Source organism: Camelina sativa, chromosome 19 (assembly GCF_000633955.1).
Source record: "Camelina sativa cultivar DH55 chromosome 19, Cs, whole genome shotgun sequence".
NCBI classification, from domain to species: domain Eukaryota; kingdom Viridiplantae; phylum Streptophyta; class Magnoliopsida; order Brassicales; family Brassicaceae; genus Camelina; species Camelina sativa.
In genome coordinates, this window is record NC_025703.1 from 10,414,423 (window position 1) to 10,431,718 (window position 17,296).

The 17,296-nt window shown below is 38.5% G+C and overlaps 2 protein-coding genes across 3 annotated transcripts; both read left to right on the forward strand.

Moving 5' to 3' along the window:
- On the forward strand, positions 4,490-13,141 carry LOC104765869 (myosin-1-like). Its single transcript, XM_010489652.2, has 25 exons — positions 4,490-4,741; positions 5,529-5,877; positions 6,032-6,133; positions 6,220-6,363; positions 6,474-6,624; positions 6,736-6,763; positions 6,981-7,146; positions 7,261-7,324; positions 7,423-7,436; positions 7,539-7,623; positions 7,952-8,055; positions 8,161-8,299; positions 8,515-8,633; positions 9,012-9,164; positions 9,422-9,511; positions 9,640-9,717; positions 9,878-10,036; positions 10,220-10,426; positions 10,687-10,892; positions 10,994-11,129; positions 11,205-11,334; positions 11,452-11,598; positions 11,697-11,764; positions 11,868-12,133; positions 12,455-13,141. Exons 2-25 carry the CDS (start codon positions 5,533-5,535, stop codon positions 12,858-12,860), a joined length of 3,507 nt encoding a protein of 1,168 aa, XP_010487954.1. The 5' UTR covers positions 4,490-4,741; positions 5,529-5,532; the 3' UTR covers positions 12,861-13,141.
- Positions 13,888-17,271, forward strand: LOC104765871 (transmembrane protein 53-like). Of its 2 annotated transcripts, none has more exons than XM_010489654.2 (6): positions 13,888-13,966; positions 15,146-15,261; positions 15,371-16,179; positions 16,263-16,368; positions 16,487-16,695; positions 16,787-17,271. In XM_010489654.2, the coding sequence occupies exons 3-6, from the start codon at positions 15,440-15,442 to the stop codon at positions 17,055-17,057; spliced, it is 1,326 nt and encodes a 441-aa protein (XP_010487956.1). In that variant the 5' UTR covers positions 13,888-13,966; positions 15,146-15,261; positions 15,371-15,439; the 3' UTR covers positions 17,058-17,271. The 2 variants fall into 2 exon arrangements, with proteins under 2 accessions (XP_010487956.1, XP_010487955.1); XM_010489653.2 differs by lacking the exon at positions 13,888-13,966 and adding an exon at positions 14,482-14,589.

Sequence of the window (17,296 nt, forward strand, 5' to 3'; positions counted from 1 at the left end):
TATGCCAGATTGGTTAAGGATGGCTAGGTTTTGAACCTTATTGTAGTTTATGCGGCACCTACGGTTACGAGACAGAGTGGTCTATGCAACCGATTGAGCGAGGTGATCCGTGATGTGGTTGAGCCCTTGGTGGTGGTAGGGGATTTTAATACAATTGTTCGACTAGATGAGCGGTCTGGAGGGAATGGACGCCTATCTTTGGATTCGATCTCTTTTGGTGATTGGATAAATCAGTCATCGTTGATTGATATGGGCTTTAGGGGCAAGCAATTTACTTGGAGGAGAGGATGTAATGTTCACACAATGGTTGCAAAGCGTCTTGATAGAGTGTTATGATGTCCGCAGGCTAGGTTGAAGTAGTCTGAAGCTAGTGTGACTCATTTGCCGTTCTTATCTTCTGATCATGCTCCACTGTATGTGCAGCTGTCCCCGGAGGTAAAAATGGATCCTCGTCGTAGACCTTTTAGGTTTGAGGCGGCTTGGCTACAACATGAGGGATTTAAGGTATTGCTACTTCTTGGAGGAGGGATCTAAGTACGCTGGATGCTTTGAAGCAACTTCAGATGACGTTGTGTAGATGGAACCGAGAGGTGTATGGTGTGGTTCAGAAGCGAAAGGAGGTCTTGCTTAAGGAGTTGGATCATGTTCAAACGCTACTTGAGCTTACTCCGACGACTGAGTTATTGACCCGGGAAGAGATTTTATTGCGTGAGTTTGATGTGGTGTTGGAACAGGAGGAGATGATCTGGTTCCAAAAATCGAGGGAGAAGTGGATTACTTGTGGTGACAGGAATACCTCTTATTTTCATACATCTACGGTTATTCAGAGACAGATAAACCGCATTGATATGTTGAAAAATGATGAGGGAGGCTGGATTCTGCTACTCAGGAACTGGAAACATTGGCAGTTGCGTACTACCAATGTTTGTATTCTCTGCAAGATGTGGATGCAGTGGTGAAATGGTTACCCAGTGCTGGTTTTGTGTCACTCTCGGATGCTGATCATACTGCGTTGGACAAGCCGTTTATAGCCTCGGATGTTGAGCAGGCCATTCGTGGAATGGGAAGCTTCAAGGCTCCTGGTCCAGATGGTTATCAACCAGTTTTTTATAAACAAAGCTGGGATGTTGTTGGGGAATCAATGGTAAAGTTTTCTCTGGATTTCTTTGCTACGGGTATGTTACCAGCTGATATAAATGATGCTCTTCTTGTGCTTATAGCTAAAGTGGCTAAACCAGAGAAAATCACACAGTTCAGACCGATCAGCCTGTGTAATGTCTTGTTTAAGACTATAACCAAATGTATGGTGGAGCATTTAAAACAGGTGATGACGAAACTAGTTGGTCCCGCACAGGCCAGTTTCATACCTGGGAGAGTCAGTATAGATAATATTGTGGTTGTACAGGAAGTTGTGCACTCGATGAAGAGGAAAAAGGGTCGCAAAGGGTAGATGCTTTTAAAGTTGGATCTCGAGAAAGCCATTGATAGGATCAGATGGGACTTTTTGGAGGATACACTGAGAGTATCAGGTCTATCAGAGGTTTGGATTAACTGGATTATGAAGTGCGTCTCGGGTCCCTAGATGAATCTGCTGTGGAATGGAGAGAAAACAGAAGCCTTCAAGCCTTCGAGTGGTCTTCGACAAGGTGATCCTCTATCTCCGTTTCTGTTTGTCCTCTGCATGGAGAGGCTGTGTCATCTGATTGATAGATCAGTGGTAGATAAAGAGTGGAAGCCAATCAGCATTTCTCGTGGGGGGCCTACGCTTTCTCATATTTGTTTTGCTGACGATTTGATCTTATTTGCGGAAGCGTCTGTTGCACAAATCTGTGTTATAAGAAGAGTGCTGGAGAGATTTTGTGGAGTCTCGGGACAAAAAGTTAGTATGGAGAAATCCAAAATATTCTTCTCTGAGAATGTTTCTAGAGAGTTGGGTATACAGATCAGTGAGGAAAGTGGAATTAAGTCCACCATGGATCTTGGTAAGTATTTGGGGATGCCGGTGCTATAGAAGAGATTGAATAAGGCGACGTTTCGAGAAATTTTGGAACGGATGTCCTCAAGGCTGGCGGGTTGGAAGAGTCACACTCTTAGTTTGGCAGGGCGCTTAACTCTTACGAAAGCAGTATTATCCTCTATACCAGTTCATTCCATGAGCACTATTATGCTTCCTCAAGCCACTTTGGCTTGCATAGATAAGGTGTCTCGCGATTTCTTATGGGGCAGTACACCAGGAAGAAGGACGCAACACCTGGTTTCTTGGGATAAGGTATGTTCGTCTAAATGGCAGGGTGGACTAGGCATTCGAGCTGCTAAAGACATGAATAAGGCTCTTATCGCTAAGGTTGGATGGCGGTTGCTGCGGGATAGAGGAAGCTTGTTGGCTCGTTTGCTCAGAAGTAAATATAAAGTGGATGATACAACGGGGTATAACTGGCTGTCAGTGAAAAGCATGTGGTCCTCAACATGGCGAAGTATAGGTGTTGGCCTTCGTGACGTGATTTTACAGGGTCAGAGTTGGGTGCTTGGTGATGGGAGGCACATTAACTTCTGGACTGATAAATGGTTGTCGAAATACCCGTTGGTTGACGCAGTGGAGGGAGAGTTACCACAAGCAGCATTGCAGTTGAGAGTTAGCGAGCTGTGGAGAGATGAGGGTGGATGTGACTGGAATAGGATATCTTCTTATTTGCCTCTAGAGAAACACTTGGAGTTAACAGCGTTTGCTGTGGATAGGGTTACAGGGGCTACTGACAGAATTGCTTGGGGAGAGTCGCCAGATGGGAAATTCTCAGTCAGTTCTGCGTATGCATTGATTACTAGGGATAATTCTCCAAGGCCGAATATGGAGAAGTTCTACAGGAAGTTGTGGCGCTTACAAGTGCCAGAACGGATCAGAGTGTTTCTTTGGTTGACTAGTCATCAAGCAATCATGACCAATATGGAGCGGGCAAGACGTCATTTGTGTGATTCTGCGGTTTGTCAAGTTTGTAAAGGCGACTTTGAGTCTATTATCCATGTTTTGCGGGATTGTCCCGCAATGAAGGGAGTCTGGGAGAGGTTGGTGCCGACAAGAAGACACCAACAGTTCTTTGAAGTTACTCTGTTGGAATGGATTTCTGGGAATGTATCAGAAGGATATGTGGCTTCTGATGGTGTTCCATGGTCTACCCTTTTTGCAGTAGCGGTCTGGTGGGGTTGGAAATGGAGGTGTGGAAATGTATTCGGTGTGAATGGGAAGTGTCGCGATCGTGTTAGGTTTCTACAAGACTTAGCTAAAGAAATAGTTTTGGCGAATGTGACGAAGGAGAGGTCACGCAACCCCGGGTTGAACGGATGATAGGCTGGTCGAGACCAAGGGTGGGTTGGATGAAGATGAACACCGATGGTGCATCTCGTGGCAATCCAGGGTTGGCCACGGCTGGAGGGGTGTTGCGAGACTCAGATGGTCGATGGTGTGGAGGGTTTACTTTGAACATAGGGAGATGCTCGGCACCGCTTGCAGAGCTCTGGGGCGTATACTATGGTTTGTGTCTGGCTTGGGATAAAGGAGTCCGATGTCTTGAGTTAGAGGTGGATTCGGAGCTGGTGGTGGGTTTTCTGAACACAGGGATTGATGACTGTCATCCCCTGTCTTTCCTGGTACGCATGTGCCATGGCTTAGTTGTGAAGGACTGGTCAGTCCGTTTATCTCATGTATACCGTGAAGCAAACTGTCTAGCTGATGGTTTAGCCAATCATGGATTTCTCTTTCCTTTAGGTTTTCATTTGTTGGACTCTGTCCCTATTGAGTTATTCTCGATTTTTAGAGACGATGAGGTTGGGCTCATGCACTCAAGACATATTCGTATGTAAGACTGTTGAATTTTAATAAATGCTGGGAGACTATTGTCTCCCGGTCCCCTACCAAAAAAAATATTACATCTGCAAAAGAATAGTACACATTTTATATATCGAAAACAAAACTCTTAACAAAATTGGAACCGGAAAAAAACTACTAAACCATGTTACAAATAACACGAATTAATAAAGATGAAAAGAGCATAGCTAGTAAGCCTAGTGTAGATAAGTTACATGAACTACTTTACTCAACACACTCCCCCAAGATTAATCTATCAATTCTCATAATAGTGAGTAAATATATGTAGAAAAATTCAAAAAAAAAAATGGATCTTAATTCGAATTAAGTACATTAAAAGAGGAAAATATCAGCATTAAAAATCTGTGATCTGAAACTCAAAAATTAAAAAGAAGCAACAACATCGGTTTAAGAAATAAATACAAAATGAGTGTATAATCGTCATTTCAGAGCATGTGAGGGGCTGAAAATTCATCTTTTCAAAATTCAGTTGGTGGCAAAAAAACGCAAAGACATTCAAAATTGTCGGATAATTTTAAATTTTATTTTTGTTAAAAAATACGAAAAATAGATAACAGTTAAAAGAAAAAAAATAAAATTAAAAAAATAGGAAAAACAGCAGTTTCCTTTTTCTTTTTTTCTTCGTCCTCCTTTTCTTGTTGTGAAGCAGAGAAAAAAAGCTGCACTTTTTAAGATATTCTCTCCAAAATTTCTCAGTAAATTGAAATCTCCACTGTTTACTTGGGAGATTTCTAAACTCTTTTTATCTTCTTTTTCTGTATTTTCACTTCTTCTACCGCATTAGTGTACCCTGTTCTTACCCCTTTTGTATGTTCTTCCATTTCTGGAGTTTACAGAATCTGAAGTAGTTTCTTCTCTGTGGTGGGTTTTCTCTGTCTGAGATCTATCTTCCAGAAAAATCAATTCTTTTTTTGAGAATCTGAAGTTTTCTCCTGAAGGTGTTGCCGATTGGCTTTATATATATATATTTTTTTTTTGCTGAGCAGAGCTCTGATTCTTGGAAGGTATTTGAAAGGGTCTTTAAATCGAACAAATTTGGAAAATTTCTGCTTTTGTTCTGTTTCTCTTTTTTTTATTTTTTTTTATTTTTATGAATTCTCAACAAAATTAGAAATTTCGTATCGTCTTCTGTTTGGTTTGTGTGTAGTGAGTGAACATACATAGAAATACGGAAGTTGTCTTTTGTATCTCAAGATTTGAGCTGAATTTGTAAGCTTTTTTTCTTTTCAATCTGTTCTATTTTCGGTTTCTTAAAAATTTCAGCAAGAGATGTGTTTGAATGTCAACCAGGCAAGCCCTTTAGATATTTTAATCGCATTTTTTTTTTTTTAAATCTCCTTCTCAAGATTTCGTCAACCTCTTCAATGAATGTCGTCGTTTCATTGTTTACTCCATTAATTTTATTCAGAGATTGGCCTAACATTTCCCATTTTGATAGAGAAACTTGAAAACACTGACTGAAGACTATGGAAAAAAAGCATTTCAGTCTATGTCCTTATAAGTATGGTCCCCGCCATTAGAAGCTAGATAGGTCTTTTGGAGTGGGGTTCTTCTTCAAAAGCTTTATGGAAACCAAATATAGATTCTTTACTTTTTTTGTTTCTTGAACACTTCCATTTAAGCTGATAAGTTTCCTTCTTTCTTGCAGTAAAATGTCCCAAAAGGTTACTCCATCCATGCAGTCACTTAAATCTTTGCCGGCAGACTATAGATTCGATGGTTCAGCAATCTCTGATCGACTTGAAAAATCTTCTGGCGGGAGTGTTTCCTCAACCAATTCGAGTATTCCAAGAAAAGTTGGCTTAAGGAATGGTGTTAGTCGAACTGCTACTGCTGCTGGGGATACTGAGGATTCACCTTATAGCGGGCATGGTGTTTTTGTTGAAGAGCAGTCTTTGATCAATGATGTGGACCCTGGTACTGCTACAATCCCCTTGCCTCAGAGTGATGGTGATGAACGCAGGTGGAGCGACACTAGTGCATATGCTCGAAAGAAGGTATTTTTTTAGATTTACATCATCTGATTCTCGAGGCTTGAGGGTTTTGTGGCACAGTCACACATTTCATGGATTTCTAGCTAATTTGAGAACAAACTTATTGCTTCTGAAGTTATAAGAGTCGGGATGAAATTTTGACAGTTTTTAACTTTAGATACTGCAATCTTGGATTCAACTTCCAAATGGTAACTGGGAGCTTGGGAAGATATTGTCAACTTCAGGAGAGGAGTCTGTTATTTCTTTGCCCGAGGGAAAAGTAAGTGACTTTTTGTACCCCAAGGTAGGCATGAGTTAATAGTTCAAGTGTATGATCAGATACCACTTCTGCACTTGATTAAACAGGTTATAAAAGTTATATCAGAGTCTCTAGTACCTGCAAATCCTGATATTCTTGATGGAGTACACGATCTAATGCAACTAAGTTACTTGAATGAGCCATCAGTGTTGTACAACCTCAACTATCGATACAACCAAGATATGATATATGTAAGTTTTTTGTTCATCAGGGTAATAGTGTTTCCCCTGAATCTGTTTTCATAGTTCTTCAAGCATTTATTATTTTGCTTTTTAAAGCTTTTTCCTTTTTGTGGTACTAGACAAAAGCAGGGCCAGTTTTGGTGGCTGTGAATCCTTTCAAGGAGGTTCCTTTATACGGAAATCGCTACATTGAAGCATACAGGAAGCGATCAAATGAGAGTCCTCATGTGTATGCAATTGCAGATACAGCAATTCGCGAAATGATACGCGGTGGGCTCATGCTTTATTGTTTGTTGGTTATTGAAAGTTAACTTTGCAATTCTCATGAGTAAAAAAAAAAAAAAAATCAATTCTCACACCATTTTATCTTTTCCAATTCAGATGAAGTTAATCAATCGATCATTATCAGGTTAGTAGAAATGTCCTCCTTTATGCTGAGTTTTTGTGGATTTACATTTCATATTGCAGTAGCATGAGAGTAATTTTTTGGCTATACATTAGTCTTCATGACATGTAAAGATGCATTAGTTACGACACACTGGGACTAGTAAATTTTTTGAATGAAGTGGCTTCCAGTTTGTGTATTGTGGTGTATTTCTCATGACACGATTCTATTTCTCATCTAGCGGTGAGAGTGGAGCAGGGAAAACAGAAACAGCTAAGATAGCTATGCAATACTTGGCTGCTCTTGGAGGTGGAAGCGGAATCGAATATGAGATACTTAAGACTAATCCCATTTTGGAAGCATTTGGAAATGCAAAAACATTGAGAAATGATAATTCTAGTCGTTTTGTAAGCCCTTTCATCATTGTGCTTTTTGTATATTATTGTTCCCATATGCTATGTTGTTGAATGTTTTGGGTCTTCGTATGTCTCACAATGTTGTTTTGATATTAAAATTCACAGGGGAAGCTAATAGAGATTCATTTTAGTGACAGTGGAAAGATATCTGGTGCTCAAGTTCAAACATGTAAGTGCAAACCTTATTATTTCGCAATTTCATTTTGTTTATATATTTCTACAAAGCTAACTTAGCTTCTTTTTTGGCTTGTTCTTCAAATTTTGCAGTTTTACTTGAAAAGGTAGCTTCTTTAGATGATTTTCCCTGTTTAATTTCTTTCCTTTTTGAACATGATTCATTAACATTGACATTTTTTTCTTTGTACCTTGACACATTTTAACAGTCCAGAGTGGTCCAATGTGCTGAAGGGGAAAGATCATATCATATATTTTATCAACTTTGTGCTGGGGCGTCATCTGCACTTAGAGGTATGGTTAGAAAAAATGAATCCTAAAAGATTTCTTATAAAGGTGACTTTAAAGAGAAGAATATAATTGTTTTCTTGACAGCTAGAACAATCACTCATTAAAACCTTCCGACCTAATTGTTGTTTGTAAATTGTTTAATGTAGGTTTTCGGATTAACTTTGTGTGCTTAATATATTTTCGGTTGTATCTTCCTTAAATAAAGATAAAATTATGTTAACCATCAGTCATTGAGTCAATGTTGTGATTGTTAGGTGTACATATACATTTAGTAGATGGTGGGAAGTTATTTATTTGTGTTCTATTTCCCCCCGTTCATTTTTAAATGCAGAGAAGCTAAATCTGGCAAGCGCACATGAGTATAAATATTTGGGACAGAGTAATTGTTATTCAATCAATGGAGTTGATGATGCTGAACGTTTTCACACTGTTAAGGTAATTCCCTCTTTCAGAAGTTACTTTCTTCTTCCTAGTCATTTCAGATTTTTATTTTTCTATCTATTCATCTATTGATTAATCCTTGATCCTTCGCTGTTGCAGGAAGCTCTAGACATTGTGCACGTTAGTAAAGAAGATCAAGAAAGTGTTTTTGCAATGCTTGCTGCAGTATTATGGCTGGGGAATGTTTCCTTCACCGTTATTGACAATGAAAACCATGTTGAACCTGTAGCAGATGAAAGTAAGCCACTTTAGTCCCTAACTAGTGATGCTTACATTAATTGAGTATAAATGTTTCTCTTTTGCGTCCATGAACGTTGAATCTGCATGCCTACTACGCTTTTCTATGATGTTGCTGTACTATATTCCAGACATCTCAATGATGGCTCGGGTCTTGGACTTGGAAACAAGAATTTTTATAGATTACCTATGTGATGTACTTGTTTTCTTTTTCAGGTTTGGCAACTGTCGCTAAATTGATTGGGTGCAACATCAATGACCTCACGCTAACTTTATCTAAACGTAACATGAGAGTTAGGAATGATACCATTGTTCAGAAGCTAACACTACCGCAGGTATGCCTTTTACAAGATTTGCTTACATTTTGTTTGTGTATTATTAGACTTGAAGTAGGGTTTTGTAGAGTCAATATGGAGAAGCACTTAGGTAAAATGAGATACTGGAATTTTTCTGCTCTGGTTTATGTCTACATTCTTGCATTTGCATATTGTTCTTTGCATCCATGATTCCATGCTTCACATTTACATGAAATTAATGCTTTCGATCTCGTTTGGCATCAACTCTCAGTGTCTCACAGTAGGCATTTTATCCCCCCGAAGATTATGACAAATATTCCTATTCTTTGCTCATCTTTAGTATCTTAGTCATTCTTGTCTTTCTTTTACTTAACATTTTCCATTTGCTGATTTTTTTTTTTTCTTTTTTTCTTTGAGGCCATTGATGCAAGAGATGCTTTAGCAAAATCAATCTACTCGTGCCTGTTTGACTGGCTAGTTGAACAAATCAACAAATCTCTTGCAGTGGGAAAGAGGCGGACTGGTAGATCTATCAGTATTCTTGATATCTACGGCTTCGAATCATTTGATGTATGCTTCTGCTCTGTCTCTCTCTGTGTTTTCTCCTGAACAAAATCACGATTGCTAGCAGCTATTGTTTAAACCTTCAGTTGGCAATGGCATCCCTAAATAGTGACAAATATTAGAAATCTTTCGCCAATGAATTGTTTGATTGTAGTTGAAATAGCGATTAGGATCGAAGAGGACATATTTTAACACAAAAAGAGGCCTTTCAAGTTCATTGATGTATTTTATTGATTTGCTAAACAATTTTCATTCATCTGCAGAAAAATAGCTTTGAGCAGTTTTGTATAAATTATGCAAATGAGAGATTGCAGCAACACTTTAATCGTCATCTGTTCAAGCTGGAGCAAGAGGTAAAAAAGTTGTCCCATTCTGTATGAACTATACCGGCTCATTCGGTCGTGCATTCACATAGAGCTACAATCTAAAAGCTCAACTTTCTCTGATCGAAGTTATTAATGTTTCTTTCTACCTTTTTCAGGAATATATCCAGGATGGCATTGACTGGACTAGGGTTGATTTTGAGGACAACCAAGATTGTCTTAGTCTCTTTGAAAAGGTAGATAATAAGAAGACAATAGACTAGAAAGCGAGATGGACACCCTAATAAGAAGATAATAGAGTTCATTACACACTATAAAACCGTAGTTTATTTGGTGAAATGCTTACTTCTAGTCTGAGACATTTTTTAATGGTAATTTCGTCTGTCGTCTATGCAGAAACCGTTGGGGCTGCTCTCTCTTTTGGATGAGGAATCTACATTTCCAAATGGCACAGATATGACACTTGCAAACAAGCTCAAAGAGCATCTACACTCTAATTCATGTTTCAGAGGAGATAAAGGGAAGCTTTTCACAGTTGTGCATTATGCAGGAGAGGTAATAGCTTCTGAAACCTCAGTGACAGCAATATACATGGCATTCCAGAAAATACAAAGGCATATTATAATGGGATCTCTGATCTCTTTCACAGTTGTTCATTATTCGAAAGAAAACAGGAACCTAGTATCGAACATGAATACCTCTTGACAGTTTGCTTTCTTCATTGCTTTTCCGAATTAGGTTACATATGAGACGACTGGATTTCTAGAGAAGAACAGAGACTTGCTGCATTTGGATTCTATTCATCTTTTGTCATCTTGTTCTTGCCTCCTTCCTCAAGCATTTGCTTCTAGCATGCTGATCCAATCTGAAAAACCTGTTGCCGGCCCTTTATACAAAGCAGGTGGTGCTGATTCCCAGCGTTTGAGCGTAGCTACTAAATTTAAGGTAGGGTATTTTGACTGATGTTACTTCGTTTTAGCTACATATTTTACTTTAAAAAACTCATTATCTGCATAGATGTGGTGACAAGAATACCGCGTATAAATCTTCAAAACTTGTTGTGGTTACCAATTTTTGCCTCTCTCACTACAATTATTTTTTACCCCTTTCTTATCCTAAAGGCTTCTGCTTACACTGTAGAAAGAACAAACCTCTCATATTCTATGATATTTTGTTATTAATGATCTTGCCTGGATTTTTTCAAGGGTCAACTCTTCCAGTTGATGCAACGTTTAGGGAACACTACTCCACATTTCATTCGCTGCATCAAGCCAAATAATGTTCAATCTCCTGGGTTGTATGAGCAAGGGCTTGTCTTACAGCAGCTAAGATGTTGCGGGGTCCTAGAAGTGGTTCGAATTTCACGGTCTGGATTTCCTACAAGAATGTCTCATCAGAAATTTTCCCGAAGGTGACAACGCCATTCATCATTTTTAGTAGTTATGCAAGGGACATTGTAGGCGTTTCTTCTTAAGTTGTAACCATATGGGTTTTTAAATGATCATACTGCAGGTATGGTTTCCTTCTGGTGGAGAACATTGCCGATAAAGATCCTTTAGGTGTTTCAGTTGCGATTCTCCATCAGTTTAATATCTTGCCGGAGATGTATCAAGTTGGCTACACAAAGTTGTTTTTCAGAACCGGCCAGGTATAATATCTACTCGCCTAATGTCAAAGACTTTCTTTTAAAAGTGCAGGGATAAGATTCCCATGTGCATTGCAGATTGGGGTTCTTGAGGATACGAGAAACCGTACGCTCCATGGCATTTTACGTGTTCAAAGCTCTTTTAGAGGATACCAAGCACGCTGTCACCTGAAGGAGCTTAAAATGGGAATTTCTATTCTCCAGTCATGTATGACTCTTTTGTCTCAATTTAATTACCTTGGTTTTGCATCTTTGTCTCGATCATGATGGAGACATTTTGAGCTTAAACTGAGATATTGCTTCTTCCCACCTTTTATTTTCCTAGTTATTCGTGGAGAGAAGATAAGAAAAGAGTTTGCTGAGTTACTAAGGAGGCATAGGGCTGCTGCTACAATACAAAGCCAAGTTAAAAGCAAGATTGCTAGGCAGCAGTATAAGGGAATGACCGATGCTTCGGTTTCGATACAATCAGGTATAAGGGTTTATTGTATTTCTTAGATGTTACAGATCATATCATCTGGACTAGCTGATTTTCATTGTTGATACTTAATTATTGCAACCTTTTCGCAGCAATTCGTGGTTGGTTGGTTAGAAGATGCTCAGGGAATATTGGATGGCTAAAATCTGGAGGCACTAAGGTAAAGGGGTTATTATATTTCCACTCCTGTCTTCTCACAATATCTTTATGTCTTCTTTCATCTCACTGATGTGATCTATTTTTGTTTCGGTTCAACTGCTCAGACAAATGAGTCAGGTGAGGTGCTAGTAAAGGCATCAGTACTTTCTGAGCTTCAACGCAGGGTACTTAAAGCGGAAGCTGCCCTGCGTGAGAAAGAAGAGGAGAATGACATTCTCCAGCAGAGGCTTCAACAGTATGAGAACCGGTGGTCAGAATACGAGACAAAGATGAAATCAATGGAAGAAATCTGGCAAAAGCAAATGCGGTCATTGCAGTCCAGTCTTTCCATAGCAAAGAAAAGCCTAGCGGTTGAGGACTCGGCGAGAAACTCGGATGCATCGGTCAATGCAAGCGATGCAACGGATTGGGATTCAAGCAGTNAGACAAATGAGTCAGGTGAGGTGCTAGTAAAGGCATCAGTACTTTCTGAGCTTCAACGCAGGGTACTTAAAGCGGAAGCTGCCCTGCGTGAGAAGGAAGAGGAGAATGACATTCTCCAGCAGAGGCTTCAACAGTATGAGAACCGGTGGTCAGAATACGAGACAAAGATGAAATCAATGGAAGAGATCTGGCAAAAGCAAATGAGGTCATTGCAGTCCAGTCTTTCCATAGCAAAGAAAAGCCTAGCGGTTGAGGACTCGGCGAGAAACTCGGATGCATCGGTCAATGCAAGCGATGCAACGGATTGGGATTCAAGCAGTAATCAGTTCAGGAGCCAAACAAGCAACGGAGGAGGGTCAAGACTACAGCCTATGAGCGCGGGTCTAAGTGTGATTGGGCGGTTAGCAGAAGAGTTCGAACAGAGAGCTCAAGTGTTTGGTGATGACGTAAAGTTCTTGGTGGAAGTGAAATCTGGTCAGGTGGAAGCAAACTTGAATCCAGACAGAGAGCTGAGGAGGCTAAAACAGATGTTTGAGACATGGAAAAAGGATTATGGAGGGAGATTGAGGGAAACGAAACTGATACTGAGCAAGTTGGGGAGTGAAGAGAGCAGTGGTTCCATGGAGAAAGTGAAGAGGAAGTGGTGGGGAAGGAGAAATAGCACTAGGTATTGACATTGATATTGATGGAGAGGAGAGAAGATTGTTCTTACAGGCAAACTTTGGTCGTTTGCTAATTAAGGATTTGGCGGGGTTTAAATCTGGTAAAGTAGTTTGATGATGATGTTCTTGAAACAACCTCGTTTTGCCTTTCATTGTGAAGGAAGGTTCTGTGATTATACAAAAAAAAAATCTTAATTTAAGTTTGTAAATTTTTTTTATTTTTCTCCATCTTTTTAATATAACAAGTGTTGCAATTTGGGGAGTTATAATTCTGCAATGCTTACATATTTTAATCCAACATTTATATGATTAAAATAGGCAAAGCTATGTTTGTACTCTTTTTGCTTAAGTAATGGGTAAAAGAGTTGCTTCCATGCTTCAAGTGTACATAGCACAACATGAAGTGTTGTACCTTTAAAAGACCACAACTAATGATTATTACGGTATTTGTATAAGCATTTGTTTGAAGAATTTCGAAATTCTATATTTTCACCAACTTTGGAGAATAATGTTTGTCCTCGATGGAAAAATAATAATAGAATAGTAACTACAGAATTAGATTCTTTTTTGTGTAAAAACAGCAATCTAGTGGGCTATTCGATGATAAACGAATTTTAATTAGTTCAAGAATTCATTCAAGAATCAAGAAAAGAAATGTCTTTGTCGACCAAAACGTTTTACTTTGGAATCAATTAGACGCCATATATAATCCAAAGAAAGAAAGTTAACTTAAGCTACAAAGAGGATTAAGACGAATCCAAACACTTTGTAATCCTCCGATTTGGAATAAATTATTTTTTTAAAAAGATTTCCAAAAGTCATGGAGAAATGCATAAAAAGGGAAGTGGTGGTGGGGACAATTATGGCGTAATGTAAAACCAAGATTCCCCTCATACATTCATATATCAATACTAATCGAATTTTCTTTTATTTAATTGGATATCCAAATCGAATATTCTTCCATTTTCAAAAGCTCTTTGCACCACCCGTCCAGGCATGAGTTTTCTCTCAGCCACAAGATACATACTTAACTCTCGTTCATAAAACCCTTCCATTTTCTTGTATGTTCCCACATCCAACAAGTCACAAAGTGGTCTGAATCATACGGTCTTGTAATTGTAAGTACTAATTTAGCGTTTTTTTCTTGTTAAATTATCTTGAGACGTTTGATTCAAATGTACTCTCTTATTAGATACTTAGCTTTTGGTAGGAATTAGTCAAATTCTGAAATTTATAATAAAATTAATTCAGACACATCTTTTTATTCGTGTCAGTTTTATAATTATAGATTTTTGATATAAAATTTTATATGTATATATTTTTAACAAATCCATAAATCTAACACTAAAGATTGCCAATAAGTCTTACATGCATAATCTGAAAAAAATGACATTGCCTAGAAATAGACTCTATTTTTTATAAAAATAATATTAAACAATTTATTAACCTCCGGATCAAGAAAGTGTCATATAAAAAATATATTTAATATAAATAAAAGAACAAAAATATCAAAGATTGAATATATATTATTATATTATAATTTTAAAAAAAAAAAACAGCTAACAAAAAACATGTTCGGTTCTTTTATTCGAAGGCAGCACTGTACATATTTTAATTCTAAGATTTTGAGTTCATTATATTATTACCTTCTTCTTCTTCCTTCTCTTTGCCCTAAAAAATAAAAACAAAACAAAACACAAAATTTCATCTCTCTTTTTTCCCTCTTTCTCGTCTCTCTGCGGTGAGTTTTGTTTTTCTTGCTCCGATTCACAACATTTACTCTTCCTTGTCTCCGCCCCATCTTTTTCTGTTTTTGTTCTAAGTTTCTTCAATTTGCTCTTCTGGAATTCGATTTGATTTATTTTTGCGTACCCAATTCGTTAGCGGGTTTCGAAATCTTTTGGTTTTCCGTCTGGTTTAATCATTGTCTTTATTCGTTGCCTCTCCTCCCGTACAAAGGGAAGGTCGCCATTGTCACGTCGAGAGAGATCTATCTGCGAGATTGATCAAGCTCTTCTTCTTTTTTTTTCTCAACCATCTCATTGGGTTAGTTATTTTGGGGGAATAAAAAGTTTTAATTGTTCTATCATCGTTTTTTTTTTTCTCATCATCAGTTCTGGGGTAGGGGAAGACATAATCCCATTGAAAAAAATACTTTTTGTTAGAGGTGGGGATCATCATCATGATTTTAGAGAAGATAAAAAGTTTTTTTTTTTTTCGCCTATGTGTCAACATCATAAGCTTTAAAACTGTTTAAACTAAAACAGATAAATTTGACTTGAAACATTTTCTTGCAGGGAAGTGTTATTTGGGTGGGAGAGAAAGATAGATTTTGACTTCTGACAATTCATTAGTCCATCAGAGGTCGGGCTGTCAAGTTTTGACAGCCCGAGTTTGAAGAAGAACCTTCCAGGTAATTTAACACCATGTCCCATACACGCGTTTTAAACATGTGTCTGTCTCTCTCTGTGTGTGTGTGTCTCTCCATACTTATTACAAATCTATCTCGTCTTATATAACAGGGACTTGTTTTTCTATTATTGAGATTGGTCTGCTGCTAGATTTTGGAGTATATTTATTTTTGGACAATCATGGGTTCTTTGTCTGGGATCATCCAACGGCCACTTGTTGCTGCTGCTGCTGTTATAGCCGCTTCTGTCTCTGCTGATGTCTCTGAGAGGTTCTCATCTCTTAGATCACTAGTTCGAGGTTCTGATTCAGAGCAGATTGCTACTGCTTCAGTGTCTGGTTCTGTTCAGGACGATAGCTCCTTATGGGTTTCTCAACTCTCAGCATCCAAGCTCTTGGATTTATCCTTTTTGTCGAGAATTCGTGTTCCTGTACCAAGTGTTGATCTCCTAGCTCCTAATCCGTGCTGTGATCTCGCTCCTTCTCTTACTTCTCTGTCTGCTCTTCGTAGTGTTTATCAGTCTGCAGAATTGGCTAAGGCATCGAAACCATCAGCATTCACAATCGGGGCTTCGCTTGTGGTTCCTGATGTTTCATATAGATGGCATTTGCCTGAGACTAGTGCAGTCGATGTGTCTGGTTCCTCTAGCTGTGCATTGGAGAAGAATAGAACTGTTGTGGTTTTGCTTGGATGGCTTGGATCAAAGCAGAAGCATCTTAAAAAATATGCGGAATGGTATACTTCAAGGGGTTACCATGTCATCACATTTACTCTTCCCATGAATGAGATTATGAGTTATCAAGTTGGAGGAAAAGCAGAGAAGAACATTGAGTCGCTGGTTAATCACTTGGCTGATTGCTTAGATGAAGAGCAAAACAAAAATCTCGTCTTTCACACCTTCAGCAACACGGGGTGGTTAACGTGAGTTCTATCTATATCTCCGGGTTTCTTTCATGTGTTTACATTGCTGTTTTACATTTAACTCAGATCTATTGCATATGCAGATATGGAGCCATTTTGGAGAAGTTTCAGAAGCAAGATTCATCATTGATGGGAAAGGTTAAAGGTTGCATAGTGGATTCAGCTCCTGTTGCTGCTGCAGATCCTACGGTAAGCAATGGTTCTTGCATTCATAGCTATGTTTACGCGGTTTTTAGATTTCTGCACTCTATTCGTTTGAACTTTCTTTTTATAGATTTCTGGATACTAATTTGGCTTGTAAAAACAGGTATGGGCATCAGGTTTCTCAGCTGCGTTCTTGAAGAAGAACAGTGTAGCCACTAAAGGATCTGCAAGCTCATCATATGAGTCAAACGTTGGAACACAAACTAACGGTATAAACTTCTCCCAGCCTAAACCTGCCGCAACAGAAACTGCTTTGCTTTTGGTCCTTGAAAAGTTCTTTGCGGTGATTCTAAATCTTCCTAAAGTAAACAGGTAGCAAACTCTAGCTTTTCATCAAACACATTCTTTCATCCAGTTCCTATGATTTCACGCTAACAAAGTCACGCAATCATATTATTCACAGGAGACTCGCAGATGTTCTAGACACTTTATCATCAGCACAACCAAGATGTCCACAGTTGTACATTTACAGCTCTGCAGATAGGGTTATACCTGCGGAACAAGTTGAATCATTCATTGTAGAGCAGAGGAAAGCAGGACACGAGGTCCGAGCTTGCAACTTCATATCTTCACCTCATGTAGATCATTTCCGGAGTAACCCAGAACTGTATACAGCTGAGCTTAACCATTTCATGGACAACTTTGTCCTTTCTTGCTGCCACCATTCTTCATAGCAACTTCCACAAGTGTTGTTGTTGCTAATTTTTTTTTGTTGTTCTTTTCAACCCTATACACAGAAAAGAAAAAGTTACTAATTGATGATTCTTTTGGTTTGGATTGGTGGTATATAGATTTCACATCTAGTCCTTTGTAAATTGTTGGATTATGTACATTTAGGAGATTGAAGATTCAACAAAGTGATGTCCTTTGTATCGGAATTTTTGTTAATTTGTTCAAGGAGGGTTGTTGAGAC